The sequence below is a fragment of the Phalaenopsis equestris genome, unplaced genomic scaffold (assembly GCF_001263595.1).
Source record: "Phalaenopsis equestris unplaced genomic scaffold, ASM126359v1 Scaffold000024, whole genome shotgun sequence".
Taxonomy (NCBI): Eukaryota; Viridiplantae; Streptophyta; class Magnoliopsida; order Asparagales; family Orchidaceae; genus Phalaenopsis; species Phalaenopsis equestris.
Genome location: NW_018164466.1, coordinates 1,368,928 through 1,383,805, shown reverse-complemented (window position 1 = coordinate 1,383,805; position 14,878 = coordinate 1,368,928). Strand labels below are relative to the sequence as shown.

The following is a 14,878-nucleotide window of genomic DNA, read 5'->3' as shown; positions in this document are numbered from 1 at the left end:
CGACAGATAATAGAGGCTAGACGACGATGACGGTTAGGTGTAGGCAGTCAAATGATGATGATCAAATAATGATAGTCGGATGATCTCTATAATGATCATTGGAGTTAGAAGTCATTCAAAAGCTGCATCAGGATTCATGTTTGATTGAAAGGATTTTCTCTTGGCAAATAGTGTAATTGAATCTTGTTTCTTTTCTTTTCTTTGCTCTAGATGAATATTTTGTGTCTACTTCATGCATTGGGGGTCATCTTGCAATAATTTTTTATTTTATGATGCGTTTAAGCCCTCTTTCTAAATTGATGCAAACTCTTCTTGCCCCTCTTCAGTTATTGAATTACACTTTCATAATTCTATGGTTTTTGTTAATGCTCCTTTTGCTCAATATCAATTCATAGACTTAAATCACAAAAGTTGTAGTACTCAATCACAAATGCTTGTGATAATAAATAAATAAATTATAGAAGGCAAGAAGATAAATACTTCTCCACAGCTGATTCGACATCTTCCTTCTTAATATTTTGTCCAATCCCTGTAGCGAAATCCATCTACAAATCCTCTTGCTGGGAAAATAAAAAATAAAATCACCAGTTGAGTAGTTCAAAAATATCACCTGGGCGCTAGATTTTATAAATAAGAATCTTTCGGGGGCTGTGCATGTAATTATCCTTTTTTTTTTTCAATTCAAGTTGGATTTAGTAAGGGGTACATTTGCATACATGCCACATAATTCTCTTTTTTTTTTTTTTAATTCACGTTGGATTTTGTAAGGGGTACATTTGCATACATGCCACATAATTCTTATGTATGTATATATGTAGCATCTAAACCTTTATATTTGCAGACATGACACTGAAATTCTTAATGCCACGTCAAAATTATTATTATTATTTACTTTTAAAAGTGAAATATATATTCACATGCATATATCCATGGTAAGAAAATATAACAAATATAAATATCAAATTTTAGATGTTTTATATGTAAATAGGAAAGAATTGTTTGGTATGTATGCAAAATTCTCTTCTTATGTTTTATATAGTAAACCTTGGGTGTTTGGCTGCAATAAGAATTTAATGTTCAGTAGTAGGATTTAGTAAATATGGATTCCTTAAATTCACCTCCTTGCTGAATTTAATAAATCCGGATTTAACATGAATTGAAGGTAAAATTCGAATCTTAAATTCAAAATTTCATAACTCAATGAAAGTAATAAATTCCACTAACAAATCTTGTTAATGGGGCACTACCAACTTATGATGATTAAAGTTTAAATAGTCTTTTGCATGCAAATAATAAAGTTCGTTAAATTCTAATAAATCATTTGCAGCTTGTTTTTATATATTCATTAAATCTTGATCTATCAAAGTTTAAGAACTCAAAATTTTTTAAGCATGATCTAAGTGAAATTTTGGCTAAAAGCAATTCAACATGTAAACAACTCAAAAGTTATTTTTAGCTTGATTTAAATGAAAATTTACTTAAAATATGTGTAAAAACAGCCCCCTTCAACAAAATTGTGAACAAACTTTATCAGATTGAAGGGAGAGATATACAAATAATAAAAAAAAAAAGAGTTTTATCGCAGAACAAACAAACGAAACTGATATATATATATATATATATATATATATATAACTGAAACAAAATAGTAGCACTGGTATTTATAGCAAAACGTGCAATATCATTAATTACATAATGAATATATGTGTTGAGAAAGGGTGTACCTCCCCCTCTTCCTCAGAGCTCCAACTCTGACGATCACTCTCTGAAGCCAACAAGAGGGTACAGCTGCAGATAAGAAGACAGGTTAAAGGCATTCCAGGTATGGTGTTATTTATATTCACTACAGACTTTATTATGCTATCCCCCACCTCCCTACAATGCATGGAGACTTCACATTGCGGCCCTCTGTGTGTGTGTGTGTGTGTGTGTGTGGAAAATAATTCAGTTATAATTTTTTATTTGATGAAATTGGGCTGATTTCTTTAATTTAACAAAAATCAGTCTTTTTTAATGTTCAAGGCATCTTCCAGTCTGTTCGTTTAAGTATCCATTCAAAATGATAGAGGTTAATGCATTTTCATTTTGACTATATATATTCTTGTTGTTTTTTATTTTAATAGAGTGAGCACTCAAATCAAATATATTTTGATCTCGGTCTGATTTGACTTGGATTGGCCCAATTTTGGTACTATTCGGTCCGTCTCGTCGAGCTGTTCATTTTGACAGTAAATTTGTTGCAACCCAAGTACTTGATGATTTTTTTGAACATTTCTGACTAAAAAAATTGTCTTGAAATTCGTGTCATTTATCGAGAGTCATATGAGATGATGAACATTTGGTGATGGCATATCATTATTAGAGTATTAAACTAATCTTGAAATAGATATAAATTTTAAGATCAAAACGTCCATACCCATTTATTTCATTTTTTTCTTTTTGTATTTGATCCTTCTTTGGGATATGTTTATGTTCTTATTAAACTTTCTGTCTGTCTCTCTCACACAAAGTTATCTGAAGATGTGAGCATTCAATAATATGCCCAATCACCACTCCCCCCATCTTCATTGTCCATGTTTTCTCAAGCTTCAAGTTGCCTGTCTAGTGAGGATAAGATAATGACCCATCACAAGACTTTTCCTCACCCAAAGATCCCATGCTCGAATCACATCAACCCAAAACAAAATACTTCTCCATTCAATGCATTATTTTCCCTCTATTTCAAATTTGAGTCATTTGCATAAATACCCACCCAATTTCTATGTATTTACATATCTAAAATCTAAACATCATTTTTTTTTATATACCCCTCAAATCTTACACACCAATTCAAAATATCATTTTTCCTAGTCATGCATAAGTAAGAGGTCATGCAAAAGTTCAGGTGATAAATATGTAATACATAGGAATTGAATGGTATGGCATGTAAACTTCCATACATTTTTTTTGTATTACCCTATTAAAAAAAAAAAAATCATTTTCAGCATTAATAGTATTGAGGTCAATGTTTATCTGCATTTTCTATGCGCTAATGAACAGTGAAGCAAGTGGTTGGGGACCATATCCTTAAAGTTTCTATTAAAGGAAAATAAATAGTGACCCATCCCTTATAAGTATTAGTTGATGGTTGGGGGGACTTAAAAGAGTTAAATCATGGCCCCACCACTTAAAAGCATTTGTTGATAGGTCACACATGTCATTAATTTTCCCTAACAACTCAAAAATCAAGATTGGAGAAGGTATTTAAGGCTTGTAACTTCAATATATGCAATTAATTTATTTAATTTTAAAATAAAAATTTTAACTTCTGTCATGATTTACAATAATGGTATTAAGAGAAAGAGAAGGAAAAAATATTACAACTGGATGACATACATCTTGAATATGTGTGGATGGTATTATTAGAGGTGTTATTGGTAGTGTTGTGGTGTTATTCTGGTGAAATAACACACCTAAATACTACCACCGCCCATGAAATTATATCAGTACTTATGATGCAATATTTTCTCCATTAAAAGTGTGGTATAATTGAGCTTGTTAGGAGTTCTATTCAATTTACATATTATAATTTGTAAATTATATAAAAAAAATTTGAGGGCGTTTTATGAATTAGGTATATATATGAATACTGAAATGTTTAATGGCCAACTATTATGGTATGTGGATCAGTCTATAAACATGTAGGACCTATATGGGGGTGCCTACAACATTTTTAATTGTTGCAGATACTACAAATATATTATCTCTTAAGAAAATGGACAAATTTAATCATAATTATTAGAGGCATTAACATCGATAACACATAATTCTTATATATTAATATATCTAACACCCAAATTTTAATAATTTTGTTCATAACACTCAGATCTTTTACATCATATAAAAATCACTTTTTTTTTAATTCTTAAATGTCAAATATACTTTTTATGTATAGATTTATAACATTAAAATGTTATAAATATACAAATTATACTGTCTAAAGAGTTGTAACAATGATGCCAAAAATTAAAGACCCGTAGATTCTTTGAACTCGTCATCTTCAAACTAGCTGCCTTCACCCCCATACTGGTCTTTCCTTACGAGGCACCGCTCCTATCACCAACAATTTATAATTGTGATATATTTATATGTAGGACATTTACATATGTACAGCATACTGGCCTTTTTCTTTACGAGGCACCGCCCCTATCTCCAGCAATTTATAATTGTAATACATTTATATGTACGGCATTTACATACATACCACCCAATTCCCATGCATTTGCACATTATCATGCATATCATCATGCATAGGTTAGGACATAAGAATGCAAATCTTTCTATTTATATAATTATATATGATCATACGTTCTTACAATATTACTTTAATTTGTAAAATATTATTAATATATTAATACTATAATAAATATTAATGTATAAATATATAAATAAAACTCATGTTAGAATTAACTTAAATTATTTGAACGACAATTAAAATAAAAATTTTTACATGAAATCATAATCATGAATATTTCATGCTGAAATTTTCAAATACACAACTTATAAATTTAGCACCCTACAAATTCAATTAAAAAAAAAAAAAAAAAAATGTAAAAGAAATTGCACCAAAAACATGAAATGGTACAGACAGTATTATAAAACATTTCAGAATGTATGAAAATGTTCATAGCAAAATGATGAAAAAACAGTCGCACACATACAGACATATTTTTCTTAATCTTACGCGCACAGGGTGGACTTCAAATGGCGATGAAGAGATCATCTTCAACAGCAATTCTGATTTCTCATTAATGTCCTCTCCATTAGTTTTATTCCTCATGATTCTGAAAGAGGCTTCCGGGCCAAAAAGAAGTACATGGGAGTGAAGATCTCCATCCTGGACAAATAAACCACACCATCCCTTGATCAGTAAGTAATTCAGTAGACAACATAATATTATCAATCCAACTATTTTGAATTGATTTTATCAATTGTTATTCTTTATTCATTCTTATTATTGAGTGTTACATGACATATTAAATCCATATTGTAGCACTCTTTTGGCACACAACTTCTATCCTAAATTGTTAACCCTTCATGTGAGTATAATAAAATATTTTGAATTAATTTATTTCATTATCACATTTTCAATAGATGCTATCCTCATCATCCCTTTCTATATAATGATTTTTAATCCTTTCTAATTTTTCCAAATCCACCTTAACAATTTCATTTCATTTCAATCAAACCTTTTGCAGCCTTCTCTAAGAATGATAATTTTAGACTAACCTTCCGCCATCTACCAGACCTTCTGCAGCCTTCTCTAAGAATGACGAAACTCGCATACTTCCTGCTGGAGCAAGACGCAGAAATTCTAGCGTCTGAACCTAAAAAAGCCAAAAAAAAATAAAAACAAAACTGCCTTCAGAATAATATGAAAAAGGTGATTGTTGATGTTCTGCATTACCAGAAAAAAGAATATTCTCACCATTGTTCTTGTGATGAAACGTCCGAAAGCTGTCAAGCGGAAGCTGCTCAAGGAGAAATGGCTGGTATCCAATGGCAAATACCATGGTAAAGGCGAATCGAGCGAGAGATCCTTCTCCCAGATGATCTTCAATAATGTAAGTCATGGTTAATATTCGTAATAACCCCTATTTTCTTTGTTATTCTCAAGATTTTTACCTCAAATCCGGCTTGTTTTAAGGCATCAAGGCATTGATGTGCTGATCTTATGTCAGGAAGTCCATCACCAATCTCAATCTCTGCCTTTATCTTCTTATGACTTTCATTGCTGGGGTCATAATGTTCAGTCAAGCACCATTCATAAGCAGCAAAGCACTGCCCGGGCTTCAATACCCTGTATATCTCCTTGTAACATCCAAGCTAAACAAAAACAAGCAGAAGGATATACATACATACCACTTAATTCTTATGTATTTACATATATAACACTTAAAACTTCAATTTTTACATATATGCCACTCACCTATGCATAAATAGGTGTATTTCACTTTTTAAAACTTAAAATAGTGGTATTTTTTATGTGATGAGAAATATTTGGGTGGTATAAATGTAAAAAAGAAAAATAAATAAATAAAGGTTGTTAGACATGTAAATACATAAGAATTGGGCGGTATGCATGTAAATGGCCCAAAAAAAAAAAACACAGAAAGTATCAGTCTCTATGCCAGAATAAAACACGCTCAAAAGGATGGATTGGAGCAAAAGATTAAAAGCTTGGTGAAGAAGTACAGCATCAGGAGCATGACAGGTTGCTTCTATAGCATATATAGCATCAAAGGTATTGTCAGGAAAAGGCATTTTCATAAAATCAGCCTGCATTAAGAATGAAGACCTATTAAATCATAAAAATATATATATAAAAAATCAACAAATTACATAGAAGATAACAAAGATATCAGAAACATGCCAAAGATGGTGAAGCTTTCAGGCAGACATTAGTGAGACAACATGACATTAAAACAGACAGGCAGTTGCTTCACTGATCAATATAGGGGGAAAAAACAAAAAAATAAAATAAAAGATTGAAGTGGACCTTCACGAAATTGCAAGAGCTGCTCAGCCCAGCAAGGCGGTTTAACTCCTGAAAAGTGATAAAAGAATATAAGTATCTGTCAATAGAAAATGAATAACCTCAAAACTTAAATAAGTTGCTGCGTTTAAACTTTTATTTTAAACAAAGCAAGATGACAGCTGCAAAAACTACATTGATCAACAAGTAAATAAATATACTTACAGTGCCCCTGGCTATCTGGTATTCATTGTTGTTCAACCCAGTAATAGATGCTAAGCTGCAATTAGTCCGAAAGTAAGATTCTTATCACCATAACCACTATTTCTTCTAATCAACAACACTTGTTAAAACAATTCTTATGTATTTACATATCTAACTTCTAAAATTTAATATTTAGATGTCTAAACCTTTAGTGCCACAATCACATCAAAAAATATTCATAGAAATATGTTATTTTGGAAAATTTAATATTAGTAATATTTTTTGTCATATTAAAAATCTATGTATGATATAAGTAAATATCAAAGTAACTTGGAAAATTTAATATTAGTAATATTTTTTGTCATATTAAAAATCTATGTATGATATAAGTAAATATCAAAGTATAGGTGTTCAAGATAACACATAAAAATTACAAGAAAGTTGAGGAACTTATGAAACTTAAAAGGAAAAACACAGAAAAATGTATCACCTGAATCGAGATATTTCCCTCATAGGGCCACCAATTCCACATCCAACATCTAATACCTATATCAAAAAGTAAACGAAAAGTTTCATCAATAAACATAGTATTCAGAAATTCAAATAAATAATAGCATGCATGCATAATAGGTGTATGTAATACCTTCATTCCTCTTTTGAGACCTAATTGAAGGGCAAGAAAATGCTCATGGCGTTTGATGCTTTCCCTTAATGATTCACCTTTCCATCTTCACACACAAATAATTTAGCATAACTTTCGTCTTACAAAGATTGAGAATAAATTACATTTGTCCTTGAGTAATAAGAGTCATTTCACATAGGTTCATATGGTCTTAAAAATGTCTCATTCAGATTCCAGCAAGACTTCATAAATTTTTGGAAGATTTACTTGCATACCACTATATTCCTATGTATTTACCTATCTAACATCTAAAATTCAATTTTTACACATGTCCACCTTAAGTATGCTGGAAAAGGTGTATTTCACTTTTACAAGGTTAAAATGGTAGGGTATTTTTGTTGACTTGTGGAGCCTGATTGGAGTCAGCCACAGCAAGGGTGCCCAAGAGCCAAAAGGTAGAGTGGCGCCCCCTTGCTTGGGTTCCGAGCAGGTAGCACCCCTGCACCTGTGAGTGGCACAAGTAGGGTTGTCAAAATGGGTCGTCATTCGCAAATAGCTCTTGTTCGGCCCATTCGTGATGCCCAATAATTGAGCACAAACAAATTTTTAAACTTGAAATGTACACGAGCCGACCACGAACAAACATTTATTCAATTGTGTCCGCCTTGGCTCGAAAGAATTAAATAATAAATAATTATATTTATTTATATCTTTTTAATATTAATTTTTTAAATTTATTAAAAATGCTAAATTTTATTACATTTAAATTATAATTTAGTAGTATAATTATAAAAAAAAATATAAGTTTAGGTGTTGGATATGTAAATAAAAAAAAATTGGTCGGTGTGTATGTAACTGGGCCTAAAGGTTAAAGTCTCTTTTAAGTTCATTGGCCTGGCTACAGGGAGCTGGGAAAGGACCCACGTGCATTCCGTGGCGTGGCTTTTAACTTGATAAACCAAAATAATTTGGGAAGACAAGACCACGTGCATTCCATGGACGATGGCGTAATCTCACACTTTTGTCCCACATCAAGAAGGTGGAAGGGAAGGTGTGAAAAAAAGTTCAATTAAGCATATGAATTGCAAGCCGGTTAAGAACACAATTAATTTTTTAAATTTTAAAAATAATTAAATTATATTAAATAAGGTGTTTGAATTAAATTCGAGCTGAATATGAGCAAAATTCTAACAAATGGTTTTGAATTGAGTTGAACACAAAACATTTGTTCAAGAGTTATTTTGAACACGAACAGAAAAAATTTAAACGAGCCAAACACAAACAAACATTAAGCTCCCTCAAGCTCGACTCGTTTACACCCCTAGGTGCGGGTGAGCCGCGAGTTCTTTTGTCCCGTGTTCTGGAACAAAGTTGGCGACGCCCCAGCATTGGAGAGTGGTGGGGGCCGAAACAGAGTGAGCGACACCCCCACATTGGATAGTGGTGGGGGCACAACAAAGCCGTTCATCTCAAGTTACGAACTTAGGCCCTCGATTTGAAGTGATAGTATTGACGGTACTGTAATTTTCTTGCGTGAAGAACTCTCTCACAAGAAAGAACTCTAATGATGCTTTTGCATGAAGCAGTGAAGTGTCGAAGAAGGATTTTGGAGATTTCTCTTTTGTGATTGAGAGAGAAGGAACATCCCAAAGTTGTAAGTTCCAGAAGTAGAGTTGAACTAAGTGTTGTAAGATCCGTACATTTCTCTTGATTTTTTTATAGTAGAATTTTGGTGTAATGTGACTTTGTAGTTTTTTCCCATTATCGAGTTTTTTCCATATTAAATCTTGAATTTTTTTTGGGATTATCTTGTTGTGCATTTCTGTTTGATATAATTTCTTGAATCGGTGTGATACTTTTTTTTTAACAGTGTAGTTTTGATTGTAAATCAACCGAACCCCAAGTTTATCATCCCAACAAGTGGTATCAGAGCCGGGTTCTTTTTTAGGGTTCTTGTAATTGAGTGGGAGCAATGACTGACAAAATGATGTATAAAATAAAGAATTTCAATGGATCAAACTTTGCATTCTAAAAAATACAAGCGGAAGATTTATTATATCAAAAGAAATTGCATCAACCACTGAAAGTAATCACTAAAAAGCCCGAATCAATGACTTTGAAAAAATGGTAAGTGTTTTATCTAATAGCCCTAGGTTCGATCCAACATTCACTTTCTTCATTTATTGCTCTCAAGAAAGTGCACGAGAAAACTATAGTGGGTCTTATGGCGGCAATGACATTGATTTATGAGAAACCTTCAACCTCAAATAAGATTTTTTCTGACAAAGAGAGATTATTTAATATGAAGACAATGGAAGGTAGTTTGGTAGCCGAGTATTTTAATACTTTCAACACTATGACTAGTCAGTTAGATTTTGTGGGCATCAAAATTTGATGAAGAGGACAGGGCACTATTAATTAGATTTTTATTGTCAGATAGCTGGGGTGAATTGGTCATTGTAACTCATTAGGTAATATAAAATTGAACTTTGATGACATCATGGAGTTAGTATTGAATGAAGAAATTCCTAGAACATCAGCAAGCAATGAATCTTTAAGTTTTGAATTGAATGTAAAAAATAGGGGAGGAATCTGGATAGGAATATAGGCATAGACAGATTCAAGTCGAGAGAGAAAAGTCCAGGTCAGGAAGAGGTGACGGAGGTGAATGTTGGAACTACAGGAATAAATATTATTTTAAGGATTATAAAGCTCCAAGGAAAGCTGATGGCAGATATCAAAACAAGAACCTCTCTGCAAATGTCTCCACAAGGGATATTCAAGATATTCAAGGTGAGTCCCCGATTTTATCCCTAGTCAGTATTGAATCTTAACTAGTAGATTCAGGTGTCATGCATGCCCCAACAAAGAGATGTTTAAAAATTGCACTCAGAATAATTTAGGGAATGTTTACATGGGAGGTAACAAGGCCTGCAACGTTATAAAAATGATGATGTTGATATCAAGTTGTCAAATGAAACAGTCTGAAAACTCAGTGAAGTTAAACAAATTCCAAATCTAAAGAGAAAATTAATCTCGTGAGCCAACTGGTTGGATCAAGATACATAACTACTTTCACAGTGTAGTTTTGATTGTAAATAAACCAAACTCCAAGTTTATCATCCCAACAAGTGGTATCAGAGCCGGGTTCTTTTCTAGGGTTCTTGTAATTGAGTGGGAGCAATGACTGACAAAATGATGTACAAAATAAAGAATTTCAATGGATCAAACTTTGCATTCTAAAAAATACAAGCGGAAGATTTATTATATCAAAAGAAATTGCATCAACCACTGAAAGTAATCACTAAAAAGCCTGAATCAATGACTTTGAAAGAATGGGAAGTGTTTTATCTAATAGCCCTAGGTTCGATCCAACATTCACTTTCTTCATTTGTTGCTCTCAAGAAAGTGCACGAGAAAACTATAGTGGGTCTTATGGCGGCAATGAGACCCACTATAGTTGCTCTCAAGAAAGTGCACGAGAAAACTATAGTGGGTCTTATGGCGGCAATGACATTGATTTATGAGAAACCTTCAACCTCAAATAAGATTTTTTCTGACAAAGAGAGATTATTTAATATGAAGACAATGGAAGGTAGTTTGGTAGCCGAGTATTTTAATACTTTCAACACTATGACTAGTCAGTTAGATTTTGTGGGCATCAAAATTTGATGAAGAGGACAGGGCACTATTAATTAGATTTTTATTGTCAGATAGCTGGGGTGAATTGGTCATTGTAACTCATTAGGTAATATAAAATTGAACTTTGATGACATCATGGAGTTAGTATTGAATGAAGAAATTCGTAGAACATCAACAAGCAATGAATCTTTAAGTTTTGAATTGAATGTAAGAAATAGGGGAGGAATCTGGATAGGAATATAGGCATAGACAGATTCAAGTCGAGAGAGAAAAGTCCAGGTCAGGAAGAGGTGACGGAGGTGAATGTTGGAACTACAGGAATAAATATTATTTTAAGGATTATAAAGCTCCAAGGAAGGCTGATGGCGGAGATCAAAACAAGAACCTCTCTGCAAATGTCTCCACAAGGGAAATTCAAGGTGAGTCCCCGATTTTATCCTTAGTCAGTATTGAATCTTAACTAGTAGATTCAGGTGTCATGCATGCCCCAACAAAGAGATGTTTAAAAATTGCACTCAGAATAATTTAGGGAATGTTTACATGGGAGGTAACAAGGCCTGCAACGTTATAAAAATGATGATGTTGATATCAAGTTGTCAAATGAAACAGTCTGAAAACTCAGTGAAGTTAAACAAATTCCAAATCTAAAGAGAAAATTAATCTCGTGAGCCAACTGGTTGGATCAAGATACATAACTACTTTCACAGTGTAGTTTTGATTGTAAATAAACCAAACTCCAAGTTTATCATCCCAACAAGTGGTATCAGAGCCGGGTTCTTTTCTAGGGTTCTTGTAATTGAGTGGGAGCAATGACTGACAAAATGATGTACAAAATAAAGAATTCCAAGGGATCAAACTTGGCATTCTAAAAAATCCAAGCGGAAGATTTATTATGCATCAACCACTGAAAGTAATCACTAAAAAGCCTGAATCAATGACTTTGAAAGAATGGGAAGTGTTTTATCTAATAGCCCTAGGTTCGATCCAACATTCACTTTCTTCATTTGTTGCTCTCAAGAAAGTGCACGAGAAAACTATAGTGGGTCTTATGGCGGCAATGACATTGATTTATGAGAAACCTTCAACCTCAAATAAGATTTTTTCTGACGAAGAGAGATTATTTAATATGAAGACAATGGAAGGTAGTTTGGTAGCCAAGTATTTTAATACTTTCAACACTATGACTAGTCAGTTAGATTTTGTGGGCATCAAAATTTGATGAAGAGGACAGGGCACTATTAATTAGATTTTTATTGTCAGATAGCTGAGGTGAATTGGTCACGGTTGTAACTCATCAGGAAATATAAAATTGAACTTCGATGACATCATGGAGTTAGTATTGAATGAAGAAATTCCTAGAACATCAGCAAGCAATGAATCTTTAAGTTTTGAATTGAATGTAAAAAATAGGGGAGGAATCTGGATAGGAATATAGGCATAGACAGATTCAAGTCGAGAGAGAAAAGTCCAGGTCAGGAAGAGGTGACGGAGGTGAATGTTGGAACTACAGGAATAAATATTATTTTAAGGATTATAAAGCTCCAAGGAAGGCTGATGGCGGAGATCAAAACAAGAACCTCTCTGCAAATGTCTCCACAAGGGAAATTCAAGGTGAGTCCCCGATTTTATCCTTAGTCAGTATTGAATCTTAACTAGTAGATTCAGGTGTCATGCATGCCCCAACAAAGAGATGTTTAAAAATTGCACTCAGAATAATTTAGGGAATGTTTACATGGGAGGTAACAAGGCCTGCAACGTTATAAAAATGATGATGTTGATATCAAGTTGTCAAATGAAACAGTCTGAAAACTCAGTGAAGTTAAACAAATTCCAAATCTAAAGAGAAAATTAATCTAGTGAGCCAACTGGTTGGATCAAGATACATAACTACTTTCACAGGTGATTCAAGAATGGTGACCAAAGGGAAATGATGATGGTTTGGATCAATTATAAAATTCATATGTCCAATGCTCTTTCATTTTTTATGACCAGATAAATTTGGGTACGAATTCTAGAATTATCATAATCAAAAGTTCATCAGTAGTAGAGATGTTATAATGAAATGAAGATGTATAAGATGTAAGCCAAATTCAGGATTGCCTGTCAGCTACGTCTAAAGAGTCTAAATAAACGAGATAGTAGATATTGGTGATCTGAACAATAAAGAAAGAAGAAGTGTTCAATCAGATGAAGCACAAAAAGTTTCTCAATCACCTGCTATTAAAATCAGGTCCACCAAAGTGACATGACTGGTACATAGGTATTCTCCTTATATTATTTGTTGCAAACAGATACTGATGAATCAGAGTGTTGTAAAGAGATCACTCATATTTTAGAATCTAAGGAGTGGGAGCTTGTCAAAGATGGTGAGACACAGCACTAAAATTAAATCTAACATGGGATTTGACGGTATTACCAGATGACAAAAGAGCATTACACAATAAGTGGGTCTATAGACTGAAAGAGTAGTTGATGGTGGCTGACTCTAGAAAAAAGACTTGTTGCGAAGAGATTTCAACAGGGAATGATTGAACCACACTGAAATCTTTTCTCTTGTAGTGAAGATGTCAACAATCTGAGTTGTGCTAAGCTTAGTAATAGTAAAAGATCAACATCTAGAGCAGAAGAATGTAAAGACAGCCTTCTTACATAAATATCTGGAAGAGGAACCATACATGGTGCAACCACATGGTTATGAGGTTCAAGGGAAAAAGGATTTGGCCTGCAGGTTGAAGAGGAGCCTCTATGGCTTCAACTAGGCCTTGAGATGGTGGTACAAAAAGTTTGGCTGGTTTACATCAGACGATGGGTGCATGAAGTGTTATGCAGACCACACATATTACATTAAAAATTTTGGTAATTGTTATTTCTTATTCCTTTTGTATGTGGATGACACGTTGATTACAACAGCAAATATTAAGAAAATCAGGCACTTAAAGATCGATTATCAAAGAAATTTCAAATGAAATATTTAGGTTCAACCAAGAAAAACTTTGGAATGAGAATCATCAGGAACTGTAGTGCAGGTAAATTAAAGTTGTTTCAGGTAGAGCATGTTGAAAAGATCTTACATAGGTTTAACATGAGTAAAAAAAATACTAGTTTTACACCCCCTTTGGTAGTGACACTTCAAGCTCTCTAAGGAATTATTGCCCAAGTCTAAAGAAGAGTAAGCACAGATAAGGACAACCTTGCATGCTTCAATAATTGGAACTCTAATATATGTTATGATACATACGAGACCGAATATTACATATGTATTGGAAGTGAGCAGTGAGTACATGAGCAATCTCATAAAGTATCGATGGGAGGTGATAAAAAGGATTCTTACATATTTGAAGGTAACAGTCAGCAACAATGTGCTCTATAAGTATAAGGATCAGTCAACTGAGATTTATAAATTTAAATCTAACAGGAGATATAGATGGTAGAAGAAGTACAACAGAGTATGCCTTCACTTTGGGGAACATGATAGTGAGTTGGGTTTCGGAGTTGCAAAAGATTATTGCACATTCAACTACAGAAGTCAAATCCATTGCTATCACTAAAAGACTAGCAAGGAGATGGTTTGGCTGCAGAGTTTTATGACAGAACAGGGCAAGGAGCAGGGGATTAGAAAGCTTCAGAGTGATAGTATGAGTGTTGTTCATCTTGTAAAAAATGAAGTATTTCATGTCAGGAAGAAACATATTTAGCTGAGGCATTCATTTATCGATACTCTCCTAAAAGATGGGTAGTTATTCATGAAAATGATACATACAACTCAAAATCCTGCAGAAAGTTGACTACGGTGGTGACAATCGAGAAACAAAATTTATGTTTAATTTCAGCTGGAGTCCAAGAAGATTGAGATCGAAGGTAAGCCAGACTACAGTACATGTCTATGAAGATGGTAC

The 14,878-nt window shown here is 33.2% G+C and overlaps 3 protein-coding genes across 5 annotated transcripts in view; all 3 read right to left on the bottom strand.

The window, feature by feature from the left end:
* The window catches only part of LOC110018549 (cycloartenol-C-24-methyltransferase 1-like), a 77,285-nt gene extending 75,484 nt beyond the window's left edge, over window positions 1-1,801 (bottom strand). Inside the window, exons 1-2 of the mRNA XM_020715892.1 lie at window positions 1,725-1,801; window positions 481-560 (exon numbers count right to left, since the gene is read on the bottom strand). Of these exons, the coding sequence (XP_020571551.1) occupies window positions 481-545 (65 nt within the window). The 5' untranslated portion in view covers window positions 546-560; window positions 1,725-1,801. The remainder of the gene's footprint in view (window positions 1-480; window positions 561-1,724) is intronic.
* Window positions 1-14,878, bottom strand: part of LOC110018545 (E3 ubiquitin-protein ligase RGLG3-like) — a gene marked incomplete at its 5' end in the record, with an annotated part of 81,585 nt that overhangs the window by 22,270 nt on the left and 44,437 nt on the right.
* LOC110018546 (cycloartenol-C-24-methyltransferase 1) overlaps window positions 4,581-14,878 on the bottom strand; it is a 34,638-nt gene continuing 24,340 nt past the window's right edge. For both annotated transcript variants that reach the window (XM_020715888.1, XM_020715889.1), the window contains exons 6-14: window positions 7,362-7,446; window positions 7,209-7,264; window positions 6,740-6,794; window positions 6,539-6,586; window positions 6,235-6,318; window positions 5,665-5,865; window positions 5,468-5,593; window positions 5,269-5,366; window positions 4,581-4,876 (exon numbers count right to left, since the gene is read on the bottom strand). In XM_020715888.1, the coding sequence (XP_020571547.1) occupies window positions 4,816-4,876; window positions 5,269-5,366; window positions 5,468-5,593; window positions 5,665-5,865; window positions 6,235-6,318; window positions 6,539-6,586; window positions 6,740-6,794; window positions 7,209-7,264; window positions 7,362-7,446 (814 nt within the window). In that variant the 3' untranslated portion in view covers window positions 4,581-4,815. The remainder of the gene's footprint in view (window positions 4,877-5,268; window positions 5,367-5,467; window positions 5,594-5,664; window positions 5,866-6,234; window positions 6,319-6,538; window positions 6,587-6,739; window positions 6,795-7,208; window positions 7,265-7,361; window positions 7,447-14,878) is intronic.